Source organism: Neodiprion virginianus, chromosome 5 (genome assembly GCF_021901495.1).
Source record: "Neodiprion virginianus isolate iyNeoVirg1 chromosome 5, iyNeoVirg1.1, whole genome shotgun sequence".
NCBI lineage: Eukaryota > Metazoa > Arthropoda > Insecta > Hymenoptera > Diprionidae > Neodiprion > Neodiprion virginianus.
Window position 1 is genome coordinate 21,862,730 of NC_060881.1, and position 20,984 is coordinate 21,883,713.

General features: G+C 42.2%; 1 protein-coding gene across 23 annotated transcripts in view; it reads left to right on the top strand.

Annotated features, from left to right (window-relative positions):
- Positions 1 to 20,984, top strand: part of LOC124305747 (protein muscleblind) — a 281,356-nt gene that overhangs the window by 202,341 nt on the left and 58,031 nt on the right. For 19 of the 23 annotated variants that reach the window (XR_006908440.1, XM_046765468.1, XM_046765466.1 and 16 more), the window contains 3 exons: positions 14,704 to 14,874; positions 16,512 to 16,601; positions 18,588 to 18,776. Coding sequence is in view for 21 of the 23 variants with exons in the window: in XM_046765468.1 (XP_046621424.1) it covers positions 14,704 to 14,874; positions 16,512 to 16,601; positions 18,588 to 18,776 (450 nt within the window). In the remaining 2 variants the exon portion in view is untranslated. The remainder of the gene's footprint in view (positions 1 to 14,703; positions 14,875 to 16,511; positions 16,602 to 18,587; positions 18,777 to 20,984) is intronic. The other 4 variants (XR_006908441.1, XM_046765473.1, XM_046765480.1 and 1 more) reach the window with 2 other exon arrangements.

Consider the following 20,984-nt stretch of genomic DNA (forward strand, 5'->3'; position numbering starts at 1 on the left):
GCGAATTGCAATCTACGCAATAATGCGGAAGAAGAGGCACCGCATGCACAACGGGAGGGATGCAACAGGAGGAATGAAAGTTGAACCGTTGGTGCAGCAAGCTGGCCACCTCTGCCGGTGGCGGTAGTAAAAATTAACGAAGTTAATTATAGAGCTTACGCTGCGCGCTGCAGACATTGTATAGTAGATAGCCAGCCTGCAGCTTAATGTAATAGCACATATATCGTCCCCGCAGTCTAGCCCACGTGCATGATGAAGAAGCGTTCCGGGATTTGAACGTACCAGCCAGGAGGTGAAAGATAATAAATACGCGGTCCTCTTTGTCCTCGATCTTTCCCAGGTCATTGATGAAGGAGGGGGAAATCAGAAATGCCATTGGTGGTTGGTCTCAGGGTCTTCTCATGAGGTAGAACGCTGGGGTCAGTCATCATGGTCGCGCGATCCTCATCCCCCCATCCTTACTTTTCCCTTTGCTCGGGGACCAGTTGGGGAGGATGAGGTTATATTTTTTTATTTACCCAGCCCAATTTGCTCGCTCTTATTCGCGGACACGGCGCCACGGTGAGGAAGAGGAAAACCAACCACACGAGTGGGTATACGTGTTGTGTTCCACGGCAGCACATCTAATACGCCGAGAGTGGATTGAGAGAGAACAGCCGAGGCATCTCTGCCCGCTGCCTCGTAAAACCCGGAGAGGGTTACCCCGCTAGCTGCTGGCCAACCTTCTCGCTTACACCAAACCTTCGGGGGATGCGATGCGATGCGGTGGGATGGGCCAACGGATAGACGGACACCCTAGCCAAGTTCATTACATTAGTGCAGGTACCTCTATCCGCTCTTTCACATGCCAATAAGAGTCGCCGGACACTAGCCGCTGCTTAATGTTTTCTCTTTCTCTATCTACGACCCTGAGGACAGACTCTCGGTTGACGTAACGAGATTAGGAACAGAAACGCCTGCGACTTTTTTCCCTTGATTTTTTCCTTCCTTTTGTTTTTATCGGATAAAAAAGAAATATCACTCCAACCCCGAAGCGTCGGTTTAAGCTCTTCGAATTACCCGAATACATAAAACAGGGAAAATCAAATGGTGGTCGCTTTTTTTGATAAGGGTCTGAAGTTTTTTCTGCCGAGGTAAAAATTCATCCGTGTTAAGGAAGACGAAGAGGATGTAGAAGGTTTCGAATCGTATGGAAACGGTGAAATCGGATACTAAGCGTTCTGGACGGATAGATAGACATGATTCTGAAGATGATGAAGAGAGATTACGACTTGCAGAGGATGAGAGAGAAGGTTTCAAATGACGCGACATTATTGGAGTAATTGAATAGATATTCCTGCAGATGGAGTCGCAGGCTGCTACTATCGCAAAAAAGAAAGAAGTCTCCCTGTTGAAGAAGAACTTACGCGCTTGAAAAATGACCACACCAAAAACCATATCACTGTGGCAGGTCAGCTTTCTTGGTTTTGACCGATATTGTGCGATAATGAATATCATTCAAACGCATCTAAGTGGCCGAGCAATGGGGTTTGAGTGCGTGTTGAGCACCTCGGCCAAGTCTGCGGCGTCGATAATAATATAATTGGAGATAATAGAGCGTGCATATCTCGCGCCCGAAAGGACCATCGAGAGTCAGTATCTCTTCCTTCATTCCTACTTCTCTCTCTTCCCCCCCCCCCTCTATCCTCTCTGCAGTTTCCATGGTTCCATCTCTCCGTTATACGATTATTGGCTTATCCCTCTCGGCCATCGTCACCCGACCGCCATGCCAGCAGCAATCATCCCAGGAGAAGATCAACCCTGCTAACGGCGAGCCCCGCAATCTTTGCTGTTCTCTGATTGTTTTTCAACCCATTTTTGCCGCGCTTCTTCCTCGCGGCCGATTATCTTATGAAAATCATTCGTTTCGTCGCCGGCGCACCGGGTGGGAAACATTGCTGCACTGGGATTTTCCTGGTGCCGTGCCCACGGTGAAACTCTTTAAACCCCCAACGAAGCGTTAACCGCACCCGGTGCCGGGATGAAGGCGGAAAAATAGAATAGAAAATGTGTATATATTTCGCCGACGTCAGTGTGTCGAGTTGAGAGAGGAGAGGAGAGGGAGAAGCACTATAAGATGAAAAGTTTGAATGAAAATTTAATTAAACGAAATCGTAAAACGATCCCCCCGCTCGCCCGCCCGCCCGTCCCTTGATACAGAATATCCGACTCAGCTGGGAAACTTTCTTTCTTCCACTTCCAGGCTAAGTGACTTAAATAATTAGAAAATTAAAAATTGCGAATATTTCGCGGGGCGAAAAGGGGTGATAAACAAAAAATTACGGCGGATGAATCTAAATAATAATTAGCGGCTAACGAGGTGCCGGTGGTTTGGATTACGGTGTTGTTCAAGACTCGTCGCCGTTGTCGCGTGGCGGCCAAGTGCAAAAGTTGAAACTTAATCAAAATCCGGCTCTATTTAAATAACCGAAGCAACATCCCACCGCGCACAGTTCAACACGCTCTCCACGCTGATCCAGGCCTCTTCGCCTCGTGTTTCTAATTTATTATCACACCACCCTCATAACTAGATACACCTTATGCCCTATATCAAAAGTTTAGAGCTCGGGTTACCTTGCCAGCTATCGGGGGTGAGAAATGTATTAGTCGACGTGATTCCTCGCCTACTTTCCGAGGGGCTGTATGTGTATACCTATATTAATAGACCACCTCCATTGTGCTCAGTTGTCTAACGAGTCAGGTGATGCATTGTCCCTATTATATCGTACAAAATTTAATTCCGTAACTTAACCTAACCAAATTTCGAGCTAACCCAATTCTCTAATTCTATGTTGCAGGTGAGTCGGGTCTTATTCTTTTCCGGGCATAACGGGATAACTCAGTGTCCGTCATGTTTGGTTCGTATTCACCTTGTAATAAATATAATACGATGCCGCTGAGGATGGGAGATTTTCAAAATGCGGATTTCATGAGGCACAGAAGACCATAGTATAACAGAAATCCTCTTTATTTATTTATCACTACACATGATCAGCATATTTTCATTTTTTTCTTTGGGAAACTTTGTCATCGTTATATGTGGTGTGTGTAATATTCCTCGTTTACTTCGAAACCTACTCCACCTGAAGAGACAAGGGAGTGAGTTGATAAAAGCTCGATACGCATATGCGGAGGTTTATACATATATACAATATAATATATAGGTATACCTAAAACCTTGAACGAGTCGCTTCTTCTAATCGTCCTGAGATGTGAAATGGAAGGGATAAAAAAAAAAAAGAAACCGAGAAGAGAAGAGAAGAGGAGAGGAGGCGGAGGAGGAGGAGGAAAAGCGCGCGTGTTATGTGCCTGACATTTAAATATCGCGTTACCACGCTGATAGGGGTAGGAGGGAAATTTCGGTTGGGATATTTCTGACGATGCCTTACGCTTAAAGAGGAGGTGTATCTATTTTTTCACTTATCTATTAATGAAAAAATGTGGAGTCACTTTGGTTAGCTGCGTTTTACGAAATTGCATTTCATTTCGAATTCGTTGTGTTACGATGCTTAATGTTTGTTCAACATTACTTTTTCCACCTTGCTTCCATGTCCAAAATTTTTATATCTCCGGCGGGATTATAATCTTGTCACAACGCAAGGGTTGGAGAACCGTTGGTTTCCGGGCTTGCGTGAGTTTTAGATGGACAGATATCAGCTGCGGCCCGGATATCTAATCTGCGAAGGGAATACGTGCTGAACCAACACGCGTGCGTGCTTTCGTGCGTCCGTGCGTTCGTTCGTGCGTGGGTAGATATCTACTAAAATTAAGGGTTTCGGTATTTGCGCGCTGGCTTAATATCCCCTGGGGTTGGAGAGGGCGGGGTGAAGGGGGAAAGAGAAAGAGGCGTAGCTTGGTATTGAGGAATCGTATCATCACCGAAGAAGACGAGCCTCCGTTGCAAGCGACGCGCAAGAGTGGAGAAACGGGGAAGGATCGAATTGTACGAATGTCATGCCGCTACCCTAAGCTAGCATTCCCTACCCCCAAAACCCATCGGTCTCATTCCACGGGGCGAGAAATTTTCAATCAAATGCCAAGGATTCCGACCGCCGCCTGACTATCTCGACGTCGTCGACGCCTTCCAAAGCTAAATTACGCAAATAACAACCCCGACGCCCCGGCCGTCGCAGCGAGGCAGCTCTTCCCCTATTTTTTCTCTCACTTTTCCAAGTGAGAATGAATTTTTCCTTTACACTACTTTTATTTACGTTTTTACTCTCTGTTTCGCAAGAAGCGCGTACGAAGCTGAAGCTAGCTGCCAGAATTAACAGCCAAACGTTACGATGTTCATTCGAATAAGGTAATGAAGTCCGGAAATCAAAATTTTGTGAAATACCTTGAACCACCGATACTTTTATCGAATTATGAGAATAAAAATGGACTGCGTTTTTCTATTTCCATAACGTTTAACACGTTTAGCTGCCAACTCTGGCTGCTAGCTTCAGCTTCACGAAGCGCATATCCCTAGTTTGTTTCCATTACTACGTGAAACGGTGATTTTCTGCATGAAAATACAATACAAGATCACCGAACCGGGAATATCATAACACTGAAAAAATACCCGAACAAAGAATGAAGAATTAAACTTCGGTCTATTTTAAAAAGTGATTTTTATTTTTTTCCATCTACACAAATGATCAAATCTTCATTCTGGTTCACCTTACGAACAAAAATGAACGTTCACGCAGATTTGATCAATACAATGGTTAAAAAATCAGCAAAAACACAATTTTGGTATTGTGATTGTGCTGCGGGTGGGCAGAGAATGTGAGGTGGGGGTAGGATCAGGGGTGGGAAGCGGGTTTAACTAACCCGGTTGGAAGCTGTCCAGGCGGTTGGCCAGCTGATCGGGTCGCGCACACGAATTCCTCGTGGCGTCGTCGTCTCGACGGAGGGTTGAGCGGAGGCACAGGGCCTGGGGGTTGGACGGTGATGCCGGTGACGCGGGGGTGAATCCGCCTCGGAGTGGCGCCGCGACGCCGGCCACCATACGTACGCCCCCATACACGAGCACGCTTACGTATTTGCCAATACACACATCCTCGCACCGGGGTATGTACATTGTACATTTGCACGCGTGCGGTGTGGTACGGTCGTATATTGGCATAGAAGGGTGGGCGGCATGCGGAACTTGTGATGTGAGTATATAAGCTAGGGAGGGATGTAGGATACTACAGTATACGATTTTCATTTAGTTCGATATTTGTTTGGGCAGTTAATTGGAATCTAATGGCGCGTTGTAATTGGAGTACATCGGTGATAACGAATTATCAAAAACTTCGTGATTACGTCCCACGTTAGGTCGGTACGAACTTTTCACGGTTATTAAGTAATTTGGAACTCGAAATGAACGATGATTCAACTCTTATTCCATCAATTTTATTAACCAAAGCGAATTCAGGCAATAGTTGAAATTACTATGTTCACTATTCGTGAACTTGAAAAGAAAAAAAAAATCTACCCACCGATATGTACTCGGTACCAGCACACATATTTCCAAAAGTATACGTGCAGGGTAGAATTTCGGGAAAGCAGTAAAAGATTATTAATCCTTGCGCAGCAACGGCGAGGGACACAAGAAAGCGAAGTTCGCGTGTGAGTTTAACATTTGATGGCCGCGTGCCAATTCCGCGATACCAACCCTACCCTACCCTACGACCCTACCCCACGAAATTTTTCGCGCACAATTCCAATTTCACGACTAGGCTCTTCTCCCTTCCACCCTCCCTACCTCTCTCTTTCTTTTAGTGTCTCCACGCGCCAGCGTCTGGGAACCCTTGGCGACTGTGAGGCGTCTTCGACGATATCCATCCGTCCGTTCGTCCTTCGCCCGAATTTTATGGGGGTAGGTTCGAGTCTTCGCCGAGTCCCCACGCGGTTCGAGGAAGCGTTTAACCGGCCGGAGCGACGCGAGCGCCACCGCTGCGAAACCTCGGGCTTCGTACACTCTCGACCGATTGCGCCATCTACACCGCCACGTGTGCGTGACGCCCAACACCCTCGACCACCTCTCTTACGTGTGTGCGTGTTGCTCACACGCGATGTTATCTGTGGTTGCCATGGGGATGCTATTGATTGGCCCCGACGCGCCGACAGACGTCACGCGGGCGTCGCGGCGCCACTCTGACTGTCACCCACCCCCAATCCCCCCCTCGAGCATCACAGAAACTCCCCACGTCCGAGCTACACCGACGTCCATCCACCCACACAGTCCGTCGGAGATCAGCTGAGCGCGTCGCGACGCCAGGCGCCGCAACCACCCGTCTCCTCCGTCCATCGGACGCCGACGTAAAACGTGCCGTTTTCGGATCATCAATTCGAACGAGGAATTCAAACCGAAAAATGAGACAAACACACACAAAAATACTCACATAAACGCTTGCATGTATTCAACACGTTTCACAAGTCGGAGTATTCGTTTTTTGGTTTTGCTCGTTATGTTTTCAGAGACGACAAACGAAATTGGGAATGTATTAAATTACACAAGAAACGTTTTAATTACGAAGAAAATATTGCTCATGAAAAACAGTTGTTTTTTTTTTTTTTTTTTTTCTACGACGTTCGCGTCACAGCTAGCTGGTATACAAATATGTTTGCATAGTCGCTGATATTCGTATACATGTAGATATAGACACCTATAGGTACTCTGCACTTGCCTGGAGCAACACCAATGGTTATTCGTAATAAGGGAAGCAAGCTCTGGAGGCGGCAGGGGGCAGCGGCGGTAGAACCCTAGGGAGTGATAGCCGAGCGATGTATGGTTATTGGCTGCCCAACGGCATCGATTCTCACGGCAAGGGAGCCACAGATCAACCGGAAACTGAAACTCTCTCTACCTGCATCCAACTAACACCCCCGATGTACCAACCGCGGTGCAATATTGCTAACCCTTAATTTTCACCTGCAATTTCTAATACTGAATATTTTACAATCGGTACCCCCCGGATCGATGGTCTTTCTCAGTTTTCATCTCTTCTCTGCTAAAAAAGACGGAATTTATTTATAAGTCGAAATACGAAACCCGAAATCGGCAACGAAGGGTAAATTTAACCATAAAAAAAATCCTTTTTCTCAGCATTTCTAATCATTTTATTTTTCACTTACCTTAAAGCGGGAAGTTAGAACAAACACTTGTATCGAGATTGGTGAACTTTTTCCCCGACGACGTTTTTTTTTGATAAAAGTAACATTTTTTGCCATACTGATTTGTATTATACCTAGCTTACTTTTTGCCGAGTGCATTTGTACAAGAAATTTTTGCAAGAACTCGAACGCCTCGTCAATAACGAGAACCGATTGGGTTCTCCCCGTTCTCCCTAGACTCCCAATGCACCCCTATTTCATCGCTGCACATGCATAGTACACCCGTAGGTACAGGTATATTTGCAGATGAATTTACTTATTTATACGCTGAGAAGTCGAAGATGGAGACGGAAAAGGAGGGAAAAAAATGGAGGGCAAAGGGGCCGCGCTGCTATCGCCTCTTCCGCAGTTTCTAGACACTCACATGTAACGTATTTATGTATGCATTCGGTATTCGGTATTCGCGTGTCGGGAATGTAGGAGGACAGGTATACGAGCTCGAAGTGGTATTACGTGTATATACTATGCGCAAGGAATACCTCAACCCTCCCTCTCCTCTCCCTCTCTTTTCTGAATAGCTAGCCCGGCTGATTGGGCCAGCCTCTCGGGAGTCGTTTCACCATCTTCGACTTTTTACATTCCCCTAGTTTCCCTCTTCCTACCCACGTCTGGAACTCACCAAGGTTCGACGTTCTGGAAACGGTACTGGTCTTTTTCAACCCTTCGTTTCTTCCATCTGTCCAGAACAGTCAAAAAAAGAAAGAAGAAGAAGAACTCTTTTATTTCAAAATACACAATTATAACGGACTCGTTTCTCTTTCGTGTGCAGCTAACAGTCGGACGCTAAAGTATTAGTCTTAATCATCCCTCACCCTTCTGATCAATCACGCAGACGTGAAATCATATCTGTAGTAGAAAAAAGTATGCCACACCAAACTAGCACAAGATTAGCACAAAACTCTTCATCCATTTTCAAATGAATATTAACTTCAAGCTCATCAATATCATTTGAGACGCTATAATATTTAACGATTTATTTCTACGGAAAGCTTTCTTTCTTCGGCACCAGATTGCAAGAAACCGAAACAAAATATAATTTTGGTCATTTGCCGTCAGACTGAGGTGTTAACGTTGAGGTTAGATGAAAAACTCATTTTAGCTTCCACAGACTTGTCTGTGACTTAGTGAAAAGCGTTTTCTTTGTTGCAACAAAAGGCACAATAAGAGCACAAGATTCCAATCTTACAGTAGGATCCGTAAAAATTGTGAATACGTTTATTCGCAACTAGTTGTGCAAAAAATAATAGAATAAAATTTTTATGCGCTGCACGGGTTAGCAATGAAATCACCGCGCAATTAGTCGTAACGTTCATTGTTTCAAATACGATTGACCAACCAGTTTTGTAACCCCCGACATTATCAATTCTAATCTCATCGGATATGAAAAATCCGCCAATTTCCTTGTTTTCGCGTGACGCCTTCTCTACGTTCCGTTTACCCCAAAGAGTATAAGGGTAGGGTTGCCGAGTTGTTAGATATATCGCTGACCTCGTACTTCTCCTCCCCGATTCAATTAACCAACTCTTGCACGCACCCACGCACGCACGCACCAAGGTATTATATACGTTTTTGAGCCTTAGTTATGGACGATACAACGCAGCGTTGACGAAGCAACATGCACAATAAAACAACGGAGTTTCAGAGACCCTTTTTGCATCGAGGGTAGTGAAATTTTTCCCCGCTCGTGCAAAAAATGGCGAGTAATTTTTGCTTTTTGATTTTTCAGTGAGCGTCAATTGTTTTTGCGAATTTTCGTTCTGAAACCAGCCGTGCACCATTTTCGCATGCAGGGTTAGCGGGAGAGAGAGAAAGAGAGAGAGGCACGAGCAAAAACGATGAGTGGCGGTAGCGATAGGCTTAAGCACCGACCGCGGAGGGAGCAACCAATAAAGGAGAGCGGAAGTGGCGGCATTGTATGACCCCCGCGTGGCAACTACACTTCCGGTTCGCAATATTCTGCACATTTATAGCCCGGCCTGTGCTGTGCTGAAAAAAAGGGAATTATACAAAAAGAAAAAAGGGGGAAAAGTACGCGATGTAAAAAGGCACGAAAGAAAAATATATGTAAAATGGCGAGGGTACAGCTTGTGCGCGAAATTCACGTGGGGCGTTTGTTCTGCACCCCTTGTTCCGCTGTAGAGGAGAGGGGAACCACATCGCCTGATAGCAGCAGGTGGTCGCACGGTGCTGCCGCGCACCTGGGGTCACCAACGGCGCAGAAAAGCGAGGAGGGAAGCGGAGAGAGGGTAAAAAACGGAGAAGGAGAAAGAAAGAGAGAGACATTGATTTGATTTGATGCATTTAATTATGCCTTGGCAAGGATATATGATTATACGATTTGGAAATCGGTAAATAAACAATGGTGAACAATGGTAACCACTTATTACTAAAACTTGAATAGTGAAACTAAATCAGTGAGGAAGGGAGGAAGGGAGGAAGGGAGGAAATGAGAGAGAGAGAGAGAGAGATTGAATTTTATTGATAAGACCAAGGACTCGAGGTCCTTTACAGTCCAGTCAACTGACAAAAATAAAAGATATGCCAAATGGTTGGAGATCACGACTGCCTGGATTGTACAAGTTGAGTCGCTTCGCACGTTGGCAAAATACAAATGTTCTTATACCATGAATCCAAGTTTAAAAATACAAAAAATAAAAGAGAGAGAGAGAGAAAGAGAGAGAGAGAGAGAGAGAGAGAGAAAGAGAGAGAGAAGGAGAGAGAGAGAACCAGTGCGAATACCTACACGCAATATTTATTGTTATTCCTAGAGTTGAGAAAAAATCAGAGAGAGAGAGACCAACTTACTCTCGGTACGCACTTACACTGCGCCACTTTGAAACCAGTCTCTGCAGTTGCTCGATGCCGGGTAAGTAGAACGAGCCAACAGCTGGTCGGGCAGCAGGTGATCGGCCAGGTGATAAGCGTTGATGCCGGCTGCCAGCGCCAATCGCTTATGACGCCCCATTATCGGTGACAATCGAAAGCCGGTCAATTACTCCCGTTCGCGACTTCTGAACGATGACATTCCGTAAACTCATTATATGCTTTCGTATATTTTGGCCTACCGAACATCGTTACACCATTTAGTTATCAAATAGTCGGACGGGTTCGTCTTTATGATAATAATAAACCTCTGAAAAGTTTTACAACTTACTCTGCTAGTGACATTCAGATAGTGATGTTTCAGAAGGCAATAAAGATAGCCGGTGAAGGTCAGCTTCAAAAACCAGAATCTTTCGAAAAACTTCGGTAGACTTAATCTTGGAAAAATACAGTATTAGATGGTTCAAAATAGAATCTGTGTCATATTTAATGCTGATAATCAAAGTAGACTTTGGTCGAACTTTTAAAGCGGTCACACTGTATTCTTGTACTTCATATGTTTGAAAGTAACCTGAATGATCGCTGAGGTTCACTTGAAACTCGTCTTTATTATTCCTAATTCTAACTTGACGATTTGTCAGTCAGAGCGCAATCTTGGCATGATTTATAATTTAACACGAAGAAGAGCCGAAGGTAACTTGAGTAAGGAACAAACCAAATATCAGAAAATCTATGCTGATGATTATGCAAAAGTATCAACTTTAATAGAAGGTATTCCAGTCAGTCCCATGAGCCTTGATTTTGATCTTCTGCTACTGATGAACGAATTTTAATCATCAAGCCCGTGAAATTGCGGTTCCTCGCTTCCGCGCCAACTAGTTAGCTAGTTACTACCTGGCCGGGCTCTGGATTCGATTAAACAAACGTATCCATACCGCTAAATGAGCCTGCCTGCTGGTTGCTGCTGGTGCTGGCCCATAAAGTTGTGTTTAAAACAGGGGGAGGACGGGAGCGAGTGAAGCCTGTAGTGATGCGGATGGTGCAAAATTACCTCCAGTCACGCGAACCGCGGTACGCCAACCTGATCCCGAATGTCGCTTTGACTCTGCCGTGAAAATGAAACTGAACTGAAAACTTTTTACTCAAGTACTCCTTTATTTCTCGTTTTACATTGTTAACAAGAAGCAGGATGAATGGAGGGATTGGAATAAAAGATGATCGAAGTCTTAGATTATAGAATTGTCGATGAAGAAGAACAACAAGGTGCCTAGAATGCAAATCCTTTCTCTTCGAAAGCTTTCCCGAACTTGAGTCGACTCGGTGATGCAAGAAAACCGTTCTCGCGACTCCAAACCTTTCAAACCTTGAAAAAACGAAGACAGACGGAGAAAATTGCACTCCATTGTTAATTGGTCAGTCAGGTGAATTGCCTCCTGGAAGAGAAAGGAGAAAAGCTAATTTCAGTGACCACAGACAGGCTCCCATGCCTGATCGTCAAGACTCGAGAACTAAGTCGCTTTTTAACAGAGGCAGGCTCATCTTTTCTTCTTCATCGTTACCAGACAAGACTTTATTCGTCACTATCTCATTGACCAGCTCTGAGGAGAATAGAGTAGCGCCTCGTTCGGCTGACTGTTGATCATCACCGACGGTATTACGTGGTGAGTGAAAAACGGGACCGGGTGTTTCTTTTCCTTTGTTGAACGGGGATGAAGTACGACCCCTGAGCAACAAAAGGGTGCAGTGTTCAATTAACCACGTAGACGTGTCGATAATTGGAACCAAGATCGATCACCTGGAGCCTTGTCCACTCTCTCCTTTTTCGCACAATGTTCATTTCAAGAAGAAGCGGCAAAGCTGGATCAAAAAATGAATACGCATTAAACAGCGAACGTCTTCCTTTTTCTCCCACTTTGTCCTTTGAAGCGCGAAGCGAAGACTGAAGAACGATTGCGATTTTGTCCGGTCCGTGAAAGCAGAAGAAGATACAGCCGAGATGATCCTGGACTAGGTTCGTTGCTGACGCCCCATTGTGGGGGGGTCGGAATCGATATGCAAATCTCTTCGCAAATCCTAGTAATCTCCCAGGTAACCCCTTACGCCCGTTCCCCGTTCCCCGTTCCTCGTTCCTCGTTCCCCGCGTCTCGCTCTCTATCTGAACCTCGCGTGCCGAGAAGAGATCCTAGGAGTAGATCTCTCCAGTCCCCGCGCTGCCTTCTTCTTCCCGGGAGACGAGGCGCGGTTATAAAGTGGGGTTAGCACCCCGCTGAAGGATCGTGTATTAGCCACCCCCTCCGCCCCTCGGCCTCGGTGATGCCCATCCATGCTGCACCGCGTCGCGCCGAGGTGACACTTCGTTCGACAGTCAAATGGCCAACCCCCACCTCGTGCTTTGATGACACTGACTCGAAATCGGTTTTCTTACATCGATTCCCGAACCGCCCCTTGTGTTCGGATCCTCCACATCCTCCACCTCCTCCGCGACTTCGCCCATCTCATCTATTACGCCAAAGTCCAGGGCTATCCCATCTCTTCTTGGTTAGGGTCGAATGCTGATAACTCCGGGTAGGGATGGCAATACGCCCGGGTGTACGAGGTAGGAGATCGAAAATAAGATCGAGAAGATGCAGGAGAAGGTGGAGAACTGGTTTAAAATCCAGGAGATTTGGATGGTAACGAATTGGACCAAATACCGAAGATGACGAGCACATAGACGAAGATTAAGAGAGAATTGAGATTGAGGGTTACAAATCACAATTAGAAGATGCTTAAGACGATGAACATTTGAAGAACATACAGTGGTTGACGAATCGAGCGAAGACGACGAAGATGATGAATATCTAGAAGAGGATAAAGAAAAAGAATCAAGAATACAATGTAACAGATTGAGAGAATAATTAGCAAGTTCAAAAAATGAAGGAATCAGAAGAATGCACCCAAGACGATAAACATGAAGGAGAAAAAAAAAGTTATGAAAAATGAGAAGGAAAACATGAACAACATATTCAAATCTTGAATTTCAACTCCGACTAAACCTTGGGATAAAGGACTACGTGTGTAATATCATACATATTGAAGAACATTCGAGTTCAGTTACGATTGAAACCCTCACTAATGAGGGTCGACTTACTTTCTTCGAATGAATCTTAAAAGATCTCTCACAACACCTGTGAACATATAAGAATGGAATGAAGGAGCATGTTGACACGACTCGTCTCGAACACTTGTATCAGAGTTGTTGATGTTGTTGTTTTTGTAGTAGTAGTGCTCGCTGTATACAGAGGTCAGCACATCTGTGCAGACGCCAAAATCAGGAATCTGATACCCGAGAGCAAGTAGTTCAGTTCTTACCGGTCCGCCACGGTGTAACCACCGTACTTAAATTAGTACGCGCGCGCGTGTGTGTGTGTGTTTATGTATGTGCGTATGTGAGGCTGAAAATATTGACGGATTTCAAGTATCTGTGACTAAGAATGTTTATGATTTGACTCTGTGCAGCTAAAAATATAGACTAAGATAACAGGTAAGAGAGACGATGAGCTATAGGTGGGTTTTTATTTGTGAATGCGCTAATTTTCATGGAGAACAAAAGTAGAGTATCGAAGAACCGAAATGCTCAGATTGTTCTCAGCGATTGAAACAGTGTCGAAATCGCGTTCCGAGTTTTGCGCGATTAGTTTAAAGACGTGGAGCGTATTTGGGGTTTTATTATCATTTCGAAGAGGTGAATTTTGAGCTTGAGTGGCGCAAAATTGCAAGCCAACTCTGACCTGACCTAATCTAACTTGACGTAACTCATGCTGGACCTCCGCTTAATTAGAGGAATATATTTGACGACGTCTGGGGTTGATAAGCATCGGGGTCACCATGACCATAACGTGGAAGGCAGTTGGTGAAATTAAGGGTCGCGATTATACGCAGTGCCGACTTGATCCGCGGCGGCAAAGGACGTGCAGAGACTCCAGACTCTTCCTCTTCCTCTTCTCATCCTCAGGCGTCTTGCCTGAACTAATATTATTAAGGTCTAATTAGCGCGGGTCTCATAAGCATCCGCGACGCTTCAGCGATATTGGATGACGAAGACGACGAGACTCTTCTTTTTTCCTCATCGCCTCTCGCGAAGAGCGCCTTCCGTCTGCAGGCTGATGAAATTCCGGATTTTTCATGCAGTTAGCTTTAGAGTTACGCTCACGAGTAAAATGCCCGAGAGGTACATCACTGATATTCTTCATTCTGTGATGTGTTACAGCAGATCAAAAACCACGACGCACGTTTTTTTTTTTTTAGTTACAATTGGGCCTTTTAAGAGGTATAAATCTGAGGAACAAGTCTCGCGGATAAAAAAAAAAAAACTGCGCATAGTATCGGCTGTTTACCGTGAACAATGTTCAATTGGTTTGATCCAAAAAATGTATCTCATTATTAAGAATTCGTTGTAAAATAGATTTCTGAGGGTAAACATTGGGGGGGTGAATTTAACCCCTTGCAAAGCTAATTGGCCTGTAAATACGTGTCTCGTGTTTTAAGTACTACAACAAATCACGGAATGATAAAAATTGGTGAAGTTCACCTCGGGTAGATTTTTTAATACTTTTTAAGCATCAACGTTATCTAGTCATTAACTGTTGTCAGTACTCGCCAATCTGCTTCTGAGACATGATTAATCATGCATATTTTCTTCTTCTTGTTATCCAGGGTCGATGTAACAGAGAGAAACCACCTTGCAAGTACTTCCATCCGCCACAGCATCTTAAAGACCAGTTACTAATCAACGGTCGGAATCATCTCGCGTTGAAAAACGCCTTGATGCATCAGATGGGCCTTACACCAGGACAGACCTTAGTGCCAGGCCAGGTGCCCGCTGTGGTATGTTGCTCTCCGTCTCTCGATATCACTTCTTATATATTTACACATTAATATCGCAGGGTGGATTATATGTCGGGTCAATTAAAAATGCCACCCACGTCATACATTCATTTCGTTATTGAAATATCTGTATTTATGTTTTATCTTTTTTTCTTATTCACTTCCACACCTGTCGTATAAACAAGCTTAGAGTGTGCAGATTTCGTTTCTCATCATCTGTGTGTGTTGTTCTTCTTTTTAGTTCCAACCGTAGTAAATTATTATTTTTGTTTTTCAATCTGTTTTTTGTCTCTTCGTTTCTTATTTCCTCTCTGCATTCATGCGTCAATTAAAGTAGTAACAACAATTGAACCAATGAATTCTAAATAATTCCTCTGATGATAAATTTTTCTTACCATATAGATTTAAGCCTCGTAAATTCTGATTATATTTCGCTGTGATGGAGTAAAAAAGAAAAAGAAAAAGAAAAAAAAAACAGGGACAGAAAGAAACGAAGAAACGTAAAATGACATACGATATTTTTATTACTATTATTATTTGAATGAAGGATTAGCACGTCGCATGTTTCGTCAATGTTGCTCCCGCTCTCTTGTTATTGTTTGTTTTTTTTTTTTTTTCTTTTAGCTATAATAAATATATTTTCACTTCTTCATTTTCATCATTTATAAGTGTCTAATATCATCAATTTAAACCTGAAACAATAATAAAAGTACGTAAGAAAAACATTTTCTCGGAGATATAGATCAGTTTTTTTTTTTTTTTTGCCCCTTTCTTCTATTTTCTTTCGATCACTTGAAAATTTGTCAAATTGTAAGCAAAAACAGTGAACGGATATGGATATATTTCGGAAGAATTGTCAAAAATTTAACAGATTTAATTTTCATCCACTGTGTCTCCTTACAATCTCCTTGAGGATGGTTTTCATTGACGCTATGATCTCTGTCTTGCACCCCGTAGCGGACCTTCAGCATTTATTATATCATTAAATATAATCAATATACATTATTGTACAATTCAATCCGAAGAAACACGATAATTGTCAAGAGACTCGGTAGGGTCTCGAACATAACCTAACTCATCATTACTATACACGTTGCAACGCATTGCCACGTAGCTCAACTTCACGTTAAACTCTTGACTGTTGTGCACTGATCTGTTATTATCTTCTCTCCCTCTTTCTCTCTCTCTCTCTCTCTCTCTCTCTCACTCTCTCTCTCTCTCTCTCTCTCTCTCAAATCATTGTTGAAATAAATAACGAACAGCGATCGGCGAAGAATCAGCTGTGATAATTAATCGTTGTGAATTTTGCAGAAAGAAAGAGAGACTATCCGTAGAATCATTACTTTATCGCACCTGTAACGGCGATGAATAATTAATTGATGGACTAACAGATTAGTGATATTAATGATGATAAATAAATAAATACTACACACGGTACGTACCGCCTGTCTGTCTGTCCCCCATGTTGTCGCTGTGTTGGCGCGCTCGCTCGAATGTGGTTGGTTGTTGGTGTGTTGACCTTCTTCTCTACTATCTACGTACCTACGCAATGAACGTGCCCATGCACCGCAATAACGTGCGTGTGCAATGAACCTACTACCTACTACCTCTACCTATTGGTGATATGAAACAAAAAGCAGGAGGTGACTGCACCACCTCCTTCGTCACACCATCATCATCTCCAACAGCAAATCCAGCAACAGCTCCTCGCTACCCACGCCTTTATGGTAACTCCTGGTTTTGGTTGGCTTTCACTAAATTCGTTATTTTTTTATTATTTGTTTTTTTTTTTTTTTTTTTTTGTCTAATTATTTTCTTGCCTATTTGTTTCTTTTAAAAATATAAGAGTATCTTGTTTTTATTTATTTATTTATTTTTTTTTGTTCACCTATTTCATAGACCTTCAATTACTCTCGCAATGTAATCGAAAAGCCTATCAAAATATGCATATTTGTGATGAAATGGAAAGATAACGATTGTAGAAACAGTAGAATATACGGTAGCCTCTTGACAACTATATCCGTTGTTCGGACTGCACCTGAGAATAAATTCTCACCTCGCTAAACGCAAAGTTTTGGGTATCTCACGCTTATTTGTCGCTGGCGGGAAATTTCCCCGTCATGTTTTATTGCTAATGATAATAGGGGGCCAGTGACGGGAGGCTACTGTAAATTTTATTAAGCAGTAATCGTGCAAATTAGTTTGTCGGTTTTTTCAAAATAGTAGTTTTTCGTTTTGTTTGCTTTTTTTTTCGTCTCCAATCTTATCCGTTCTCTTTCCATTTTGATTCGATTTAATTTCATTGTGATTTTACACTTGGGAAAAAAGGAACGTCCTTGTTTGAACGTTTTACGATTGTTCCATTATCGTTTTTTAGTTTTTTACTATTTCAACAGTCGCACATATTATATCGTAGTTGTAGTCATAGCAATTGCATGAGCGAATGTATATTATTCCAACGCTGTGGTAAATAGCTCGTCTATTCTATTATAGTTGCGTAAAGCTTTCCAAAATCTATATAACATTATACTACACAATGTTTTTTTTTTCTTTTTTTCTTATTTGTTCTTTTTTTCCATTCGAACTCTGTATTACACTGTCGTATATTTTTATTTACATACATATTTATAATGTCGTATCGTATATATATATCGATGTCATAATATTAGGCTGTCGTCTCATACAATGGAGAAATATCGAAGATCTGATTCATATTTTACAAAACCATACATCAGAATTAATTAAAACTGAATTTCTAACAAACAATATTCGTGACTTCGATATTTTTGTTTTATAATTTTTTTTTTTTTTTCATAGAATCTTGCTGCAATAAAATTAATTCCGAGCACAAAAAAAATGACCAAAAACCTCGTATGATCATTGGTTTAACAAACATGGTCGATCATTGTGATTGTGATGATAAAATTTGTCAAATTTTGAAACAGCATACTCAGTGTGCAACATCGTTAATTGTATATTTTCGTTTAAAAAATGCAAATGAAAAAAACGTCAACTACTCTCGTTTTTGTTGTTTTATTTGTTCTTTCTTTGATGTAATTATTTTCCATTGATTTCCGAATGTCAGAGATGATCATCACAATTATCTACTAGATCAAGAAGTTTTCATATACCGGGAGTTTCTGTGAGACTGGCCGTTCGACGTCAGCACCGACACAGAAGCTACATTCGAACTACGTAGCTATACAAAAAATGCAGCAGCATTTTGACTATCGTGACAATACAAAAGTGTACCTACATTTGAACTGTGTAGCCTCACGGCTACATAGTACCTACATTCCGAGTAGGTATTTGAATAATGCAGCTACATTTTAATTATTTTACAATAGGAAATGTAGCTCCATTTTAATGGCACGGCAACGTAAAACGCAGCTACATTCGAACTACGCGACAACGCGAGTGGTAGCTTCGTTTTAACGGCGCGAAAACAATAATGTAGCTTCGGCTTGACCGTTTCACGATTTACGATGTAGCTTCGGTTGCCTACCTGCCAGGGTTGAGCGGTGAGTTTCACAGAAAACTTGCAGCATAATCATTGTCATCCGCCATATACAAAATATCGATATAAATAAAATCTAACCTACGCATTCCAGTACTTATGATAAAAAGAAATAACCGTTATTTTTTTGTTCCTTTCCGTTCGTTTCCTTTGTTTTTTACTTTTTCGTTTCTTTGTTACGAATTTGTGTCAACAGGCGACGAATCCGTACCTGACAGGAATGCCGCAGGTCGGTAGCACCTACAGCCCGTACTTCGCGCCTGGCCCCATAATGCCAGCGATAATGGGTCCAGCCGACCCGACGGGGGGCGTCGGAAGTCCGCTTGGCGTAGTTCCGCAGACGGTCGCCGTACCCCAGAAAATGCCAAGGAGCGATCGACTCGAGGTATGTCTACCACCAAACTACCTTCACCAACACGCCGGGCAGCACGGGGCCCCGCCCCCACAGTGCCCCCAAATGAACGGCGGGGGCGGCGGAGGCGGCGGCCCCCCAACCACCGCCGTTTACCAAGTAAACCCGGGGACCGGTCCCCCGAACCAGGTGTCGCCCGTCTCTGGATCCATTTCCCCCTCCCCGACGACGATAACTACCTCAGTTTGCACTCCAATCCACAACCCCCACCACCACCATCACCACCACCATCACCATCCCCTCCATAACCTCGTCTACGTCCACGCCTATTACTAATCTCTATCCGTGTTATATCGCCACCCCCCAAACCCCCCCCCATATATTATACCTACGTATATATATACATATACATGCCTACATACATATATATATATATATCAATATCCATGTAACCCGGCTGCGAAACTACCGACGTCTCCGAAACCCTGCGGACCCTCGCTGATTTCGTCCATTATTTTTATATTATGGTACCAATATCAAAAAAACATGTCCCACGGTTTTCCTTATTTTTAATTTAATTTTTTTTTCTCACACTCTCTCGCTCTCTCTCTGCTCTTTTGATTGATCAGTTAAACACCCAGCTTCTTCCTCTTGTCTTCGTCTCTGTACTCAAAAAAAAAAAAGAAGTATGAAAATAGCTGAAATTCTCTCTTTCGAACGAATCGATATCAAACAAATCGAACGGTGTTGTAATTTCGATAACCGATTTCCTACGTAAGATCATTTGTTTTGTTTTTCTATCATCTTTCTGACCGCGATGCTCTGTTGTGTCCCATGTTTTTTTCAATTCACACATAAACACATCGCTGATAAAATCTAAACGGTGCAATTTATTTTCTATCAATGAATGTCGACCAATTTCTTAAAAAAGGGCAACAAAGAAAAAAAAAACGAAAAAAAAAACATACCTGCAATAAAAAATGTGATACCAAATTTTTTGAAGCTTTTAAAATCGTTCTTTACGGGCCATCGATAGAGAACAAAAATACCGTGACAATGTTTCAGAGATTTGGCATAATTACGTGAAAGCGAAAAAACGAAAACAATATAAATTGAATAATATAGCTAGGATCAAATTGGGGATTGTCTGAAGGATTTGACGTCGGTCGTTAAAGCTATGGCACGAAACGCCGTGAATATAGGTACATACACGAAAACGTTCAACGAATATAATATATACCTGATATTTATTATACATGTATAAATATATATGTATGTATATATACAAGGTTTGACGTTTACATATATATATATATATATAATAATAATATCCTTAACTTATATGTCAAACAATTTGAATTGATACGAAAAGAAAAGTTAATCGAAAAAAAGAAAAAAAAATACCATTATTCTGTACAATAATAACAACGCGAATGAAAAATGAAAAATGAAAAAAAAAAACTACTACTACTACTATACTATTTCTGCAACTACACTAAAAAGATTATATAATGCAAACAGAAGGAGAAACAACAAAATCTCTAAATTTTAGAATCACGTACTAAACAAATCGAGTATGTAGTTAACACATAGATAATATACACACACAATCTACTATGAACGATAAACGGAAACCACTACTACAACTACTAAATATACTAATTAATGCAATCGATTAAATATACAAATATAATAATAATAATGAGCATATGAGTATGCATAATTCTTCAGTAACGATAATTCTAATGATAATAACGATAACGATATTATGTAAACAAAGGAATTGGAGTGAAAAATCAAAGTTTGAAAAAAAAAGAACGGAACATAAGGAACGGAACAAAGAGACGAAGAAAGATATTTAATACAATTCGCATACAGCGTCCACGCTATTTATCTACGCATAATAATTAACACGTAAATATAGATAGGCATATACATATAATGACTAGGTGTACCTATAATATTTTATAGCATATATATATATAAATATAAACCGAAAGAATTCACTGGTCGGAGGGGAAGAAGACACATCTATATATTTATTTATACGTCGGGATATTTATTCATTGGTTTCCTTTTATTTTTTCACGCACAGTTTAGTCGATCAAACTGAAAAATTTATAAATATGAAAATGAATCAAGTGTATATAAAATCCACGTGATGTCGACTGTATGAAAATCTATACAAGAGGAGAAAAAAATTATACCGATGTTCACTCGCGATTATTATTTTTTATGTTG